At 36.3% G+C, this 6000-nt stretch overlaps 1 protein-coding gene across 1 annotated transcript in view; it reads left to right on the top strand.

Annotated features, from left to right (window-relative positions):
* Positions 1 to 1280: 1280 nt before the first annotated feature.
* The window catches only part of PPIP5K2 (diphosphoinositol pentakisphosphate kinase 2), a 50443-nt gene continuing 45723 nt past the window's right edge, over positions 1281 to 6000 (top strand). The window contains exons 1-4 of the mRNA XM_056848062.1: positions 1281 to 1475; positions 2756 to 2951; positions 3419 to 3509; positions 4979 to 5064. Coding sequence (XP_056704040.1) covers positions 1329 to 1475; positions 2756 to 2951; positions 3419 to 3509; positions 4979 to 5064 — 520 coding nt within the window. The 5' untranslated portion in view covers positions 1281 to 1328. The remainder of the gene's footprint in view (positions 1476 to 2755; positions 2952 to 3418; positions 3510 to 4978; positions 5065 to 6000) is intronic.

The raw sequence follows: 6000 nt of genomic DNA, 5'->3' as shown, positions 1-6000 counted from the left end.
TTGTCAGATTGCACAGAGAAGCCATTGAAATTCATAAACATCAGCACAACTTTAACAGAAGAGAGTTTAAGAATGAATAAGGCTTGGCTTCCTGTCCTGAAAACCAACAGACTAACAAAGACTACAGTCCACAATAGCCATGCGGATTAGCTTTGGATTCCACGTGTTAACAGATCACTTCAGGATACAATGGTTCCACATTAACATACCACACCTTCATTAGCACATTATCTTGATACTTACAGGACAATGATTAGCAGATTACCTTTAATACTTTGCAGGACAATGACTCAGCTCAAACCCAACCTCCTTCTGACTATATATTACTCTTCCTACACACTTGACACTGAGAGACACTGTCCTTCAGTGTTACTCCTCTGAAGATGCCTGCCACAGCTGCGGGCGAAACGTCAGAAAATACCAAGACCACGGTCACACAGCCCGGATAGCCTACAAGAACCGATAACAAACATTTACATCTAAATTCTGGTTTTGCTGATAGTAAGCCTTAATGGATTTTCATATTACCCGGGAGCAAGGTTTCTGTTGTCTGCCATCTCTCAGGCAGCCAACTTCCCTTAGCTTCAGCAGTTTAGTAATCCACCAAACCCCATTCCTCCCAAATAGATCCCAGATTTTCATTTTCTTTTCAATTAACATTTTAGCTGCCAAGATACAAAATAATTTTAAATTGTTTCTTTTTGTAATAATCAGACACAGGCCTTGGGTTTTGGTAGATTATGAAGTTTTAACAAACAGTTGAAATATTCTTCTGCATTTCCCTCTTCACCTGGTATTCCCAAATGAATCTTGGTTTTCTACCTTGATTGAAGCTATGTATGGATTAGTATGACTCATCCTTTGAAAATACCTGGCGTGCAAGTTCATATGTCAAGATTATATTTTTAGTTTTGGTACTTTTTATTGCCTTGATATTGTATAGAGTGGGATAGTTTTAATTCTGTGATATGGAATATATTTTAAACATGTTATTTCAAATGTCAGTAATTACATATATCAAAGAATATGTTCAATCTGTTATTGTTGCCTCTTCTTTTTTAGGGTAGAAAATTGCCACAGTATCTCAGGGAAACGGTAACCTGCAGGGTTTTTTCCCCCCCGGTAACAACTGAAAACAATGGACAGATGATATCAATTAAACTGCATTTGGCAGCTGACTTTATCCCAGTAACAAGTGACTGCGTAAGCAGTTCCAAACTGCACGGATTTTTATTACCCTTGATTTTTATTACCTGGGAATTATGTACAGTGTTTCAGCTCTCAGAGTGGATGCAGTTTCTACGTAGATCACTTTATGTTCTGTAATCATGTCTATTAGTGTGACAGAGAGCGACGAACTTCCTAGGTTTTTTGTGGGCGGCGAAGATGGAGATGAGCTTTTGGATCAAGGCAGATCTTCAGAATTTGATTCCTTCTATGATCATATTGAAGATGAAGATGATGAGTATGATTCTGTATGTACTGTATTTGATAATTTTGGGCAAATGTTTCTGTGAGTTCATCAAAGATACCAAAATGTTGGAGAAGATACAATAATGAAAGGCACTAAGCACTGTGACCCCATTTCAGCAAAATATTTAAAGATATGTTTGAATATAAATCATTGCAGTGGCATTGTTAAATTGGAATCAAAATGGTTAAGACCTGACAGTTTGTTCAGTATGTAGAATTACAGTTGTTTTGTGCTTAACTGCACTTAGGGGCATTTGAATCTCCCAAAGGATTATGTCTTCATTATTGGGGTTGAGAAGGCTTTATAAAACACATATATGTAATGTACGTACGTACTCTGGGTTTAATTTCCTGTTGTGAAGTTGTCATGGAAAAAGGATACATAATTTAAAATAGAAAATTTCTTACAAAATCCTAGTTTCAACTCTTGTTGAATCAAGCCATTTCACCGTACTGTATATAAAATAGTGAAAGTCACTAATTTGTTTTTTATTGAATGTTCCCCTCCGGCAGTTTAAAAGTACAATCCTATGCAGAGTTATCCCAGACTGAAGTAATTGATGTCAGTTTGCCTATCTAGTACAATTTTATTTACATTTTAATTTGTTTTTATTTCAGTTGGTTTAGATCCTGTTTAGGATTGCACTATAAAGATACTTCAAGTAGTGCAATATTTATCTTATTTGGGGCGTAGGTTATTTAGGATACATTCCAGCTAGTAGTATTGTCATGCAGCTCTGTCAACAGCTGTATTGGGCACTCTTAACAATGCCATTGATATAAATGGGGACTGAAAAGCCATCTCTTGTGGATTGTGCCCTCAGTCTCTGAACTATTGTAGACTTAATGCGTCCCAAAAAGTGCTTTATTTTTTAACTGCTGGCCTTAAATGTATATGTTCAAACGTTGTTTGTAAGAAGATTTAACTGGGGCATAGCTAATTATTTTGTATGTTTTCATTTTTTAAAATACCCTCAACAAATTATTCCCATAATCCTGCAGTTTAGTTAAATTGTTATCCTTCACATGAGAATATTAAAATAGATTGATTTTCTTGCCATTTAATTTTTTTCAATTAAATGTTGCATTGAAAACAGGACACTGATCTCAGGTTGCATTCCTCATCCTTTTAGTGTAATAAAAAATAATATACAATAAATGAAAACTACATGATATTTTAAACTTGGTAATAATATAACATTTCTTTGTTTTATATGCACATGAAAAATATTGAAAACAAAAGAAAAATCTCATTGTTATTGACTGTTTTTATTTTGACTAGCCACCAGAAAGACAGATTGCGGTTGGAATATGTTCAATGGCAAAGAAATCCAACTCGAAACCAATGAAAGAAATACTGGAACGCCTTTCCATGTTTAAATATATTACAGTAGTAATATTTGAAGAGGATGTGATTTTGAATGAGCTCGTGGAAAACTGGCCTTTGTGTGACTGTCTCATTTCTTTTCATTCTAAAGGTGATTGATCTTTGTACTTCCTTACTTAGTTACAAAAGTTCTACTAGTATATATTTAATTTTCTGTTATATGTTTATATATATTAATCAGCTAAACAATAAGTTGGATGAACTAATGATTTATGTTTGACACAGATAATATAATTTTTGGTTGGCTGGAATTATGGGTAAAGGTAAAGTTTTCCAAAAATAATCTTTGGATGTTGCAATTTAGTTACTTTAACCCTCTAAGTATCCTTGTGTTTGTGCACTGGTAATCTTGGATCAGGGCAAACTGAATAGAGTGTATCTCTCTGAAAACCAGACACTATTTATAGCTGAAGAGATTAAGGAGAACATTAAAAACATTTCCTAGCATTGGTCAAATCTGAGAGTACTAATTCCAATCCACTTTACCTTCCCCCATGCCCGGAATCTACTTTAATATAGTAGATGTGAACTTAATATTATTTAATACATTTTATTTAGGGTTTCCATTGGACAAAGCTGTTGCCTATGCAAAACTCAGGAATCCATTTGTTATTAATGATTTGAATATGCAGTATCGCATACAAGACAGGTAAGTAGATATTCATAAACCACTGCTTGAATATAAATATCTGCATTTCTATTTTCCTTCTCTTAAAAAATCTTGCCCAAACAAAAAGTATACTTTGATATAGGGGTTAAATAGACCCCAGAGTAACTCATAGACATAAAAACCCATAGAGGTTGCACTGAGTATGCCACAAACTAAGAAAAAAAACCCCAACCCTTTACTAAATATTTCCTTTGGGCAATACAGGAATAAAACAACATCCACTGAGCAAAGTTTGGATTAAGTTTTAGTTTGTTTGCCCTCATCCAATTTTTACTGCCTCCAAATACTGTTTTAGCTTTTCTACCATCTTTACAAAATTTGATGTGAAAGAAACAGAGCTAAGGATCATTAGCATACTGATGATACTTCACTCCAAATATCCAGATGATTTCTTCCCCTTGTTTTATTTAGATGTTAAATAGCATGAGGGACCTCAAGGGATCTTTTGGTATTCTGTGTCAATGGCCAGGTGGAAGAACAGAAGCTCCCCAGCATCACTTTCTATGACCTAACCGCATGAAGGACCGCAGCCAGTGAAAAATAGCTTTCCAGGTCCATTCTGGTTAGGTGGTATGAAGCTGCCTTATACTGAATTAGACCATTAGTCTGTCAAGGCCAGTATTGTCTGCACTGCCTGGCAGTGGCTCATGAGAGTCTCTGGTAGAGGCCTTTCACATCACCTGTTACCGGGTCTTTTTAACTATAGTTGCCAGTGATTGAACTTGGGACCTTTTGCTCTGCCAGTGATCCAATGCCCCTCCCAGTGCAAAAGGATACCATATTGAGTAGTATCATCCCACTACAGTCCAGAAAACCACTGTGGTGTATAGTATCAAGCATGACCCACGTCCCTATCAATGTTTAAAACTAATGTTCTCTTTGGTAACATCCAGAGCAAGTATGTCCTCCTCTAAAAGAGTTACAGTTAAATATGTTTAGAGCCTTCTGCCGTGTGTATCACCAGTCTGCTACTTAGTTGGTGCATTGCATGATAATTGCCCTAAATGGATATTCTTCTGAAGTCCTTTAAATTGAAGGTGCCAGGATTGAAGAGACCCTAACCATTTAGAACCTGTACTGTACCTTAGAGCTATGATCCCTTCCTAGTATATCATAAGGTTTAAAAAATACCATGATCTGGGAAATTAGAGTTTACCCTGGCTGTGAACTGGGTGATAAGGCACCATCTTTGTCTATGCCACCCCTCTAACAGTAACAACAACGTTCTGTTACTAAATATAAATGCTAAAATGAGAAGTGTTTTGAGTAATTAAGAAACGTATCATATTGGGTAGTGGAGGTGCTGCTGTTAATAGTAGTAATATCTAATTAGACAGTTATTGAAAATATGTAAAATTATGTGGGAATATTGTGACCATATAGGTGTTTTTTCAGTGTACATTTCATTGACAATATTTGATGTATGGGAATGTTTTTTTATATTTCAGAAGAGAAGTTTATAGCATTCTTAAAGCTGAAGGCATTTTACTTCCTCGTTATGCTGTTCTAAACCGTGATCCAAACAACCCACAAGGTAACAACTGCTGAAATTGAATTGTCTAAGGATGCTGATGTAACCATTCGCTGAATGCAGATATCAAGCCTGGTTTTGATGAGCGAGAACCCAGCTTCTTGGCATTCTCCATACATTCCCTCCCTTCTCTCCCCACATACGAAGCGTGGTTGAAAGCTTTCTGGTTTCAGAAGCATTGAATCAAACTCCAGTTTGCTGTGGCATCCGAATGTGTATACCTGGGCTCTTTTCTAACTCACAGGGTGGGATTCTAAACCAGAATCCTGGTCTTCGAGACAGAAGCAGACTCCAGCTTGCTGGAGTGTCTGCATTTAGAAGCCATGGCAAATTGAAGTTTAATTCAAGGCTTCTGACACCAGGTATCCTTCAGCCACACACAAGGGTTGGAGAAAGACAGCTCATGAGCATGATGGTAAGCCATGATCATGTCCCTCACAAACAAACACAGGTTTGTGATATCTGAGTGCAATCATGTTGGATATTAAATTATTCTGAATATTAATCTCTAACTTGTCTGTTGTCTGTTACCATCTCGGTACAGTGGGGACTTTTAACACTTCCAGTATAAACAGTTCATTGTGCGGAAAGGCTGTTCTTCAAATGTACTCTTTCAGATGAAGACATCACATGATTTAATGTGTTGCCATATTTAGAAAAAAAACATTGCATGTAGAAAATTCGGTGTAGGTAGCTATCCTACTTTTCTCTCTGACTTGCTAGTTTTTCATATGAAATATTTCACAGGCAGTTTGAAGTGGTAAAGGCCAGGTGCAGTGTTACCTAACAGTATACTGTTTTCTTTGAAGAGCCTCTTACCATTCAATCCTGTGTAGAAAACCAGCAACCTTTACACTCTATTGCTGGAATTTCTAAATAGGTAGGCTGCTGTTACTTTCATAGAAAGATTTACTTATTGACATTAAATTGGAAATTAAT

This window comes from Euleptes europaea, chromosome 4 (genome assembly GCF_029931775.1).
Source record: "Euleptes europaea isolate rEulEur1 chromosome 4, rEulEur1.hap1, whole genome shotgun sequence".
Taxonomy (NCBI): Eukaryota; Metazoa; Chordata; class Lepidosauria; order Squamata; family Sphaerodactylidae; genus Euleptes; species Euleptes europaea.
Note: the sequence above shows the minus strand (reverse complement) of the source record. Positions and strands in the feature narration are given on the sequence as shown.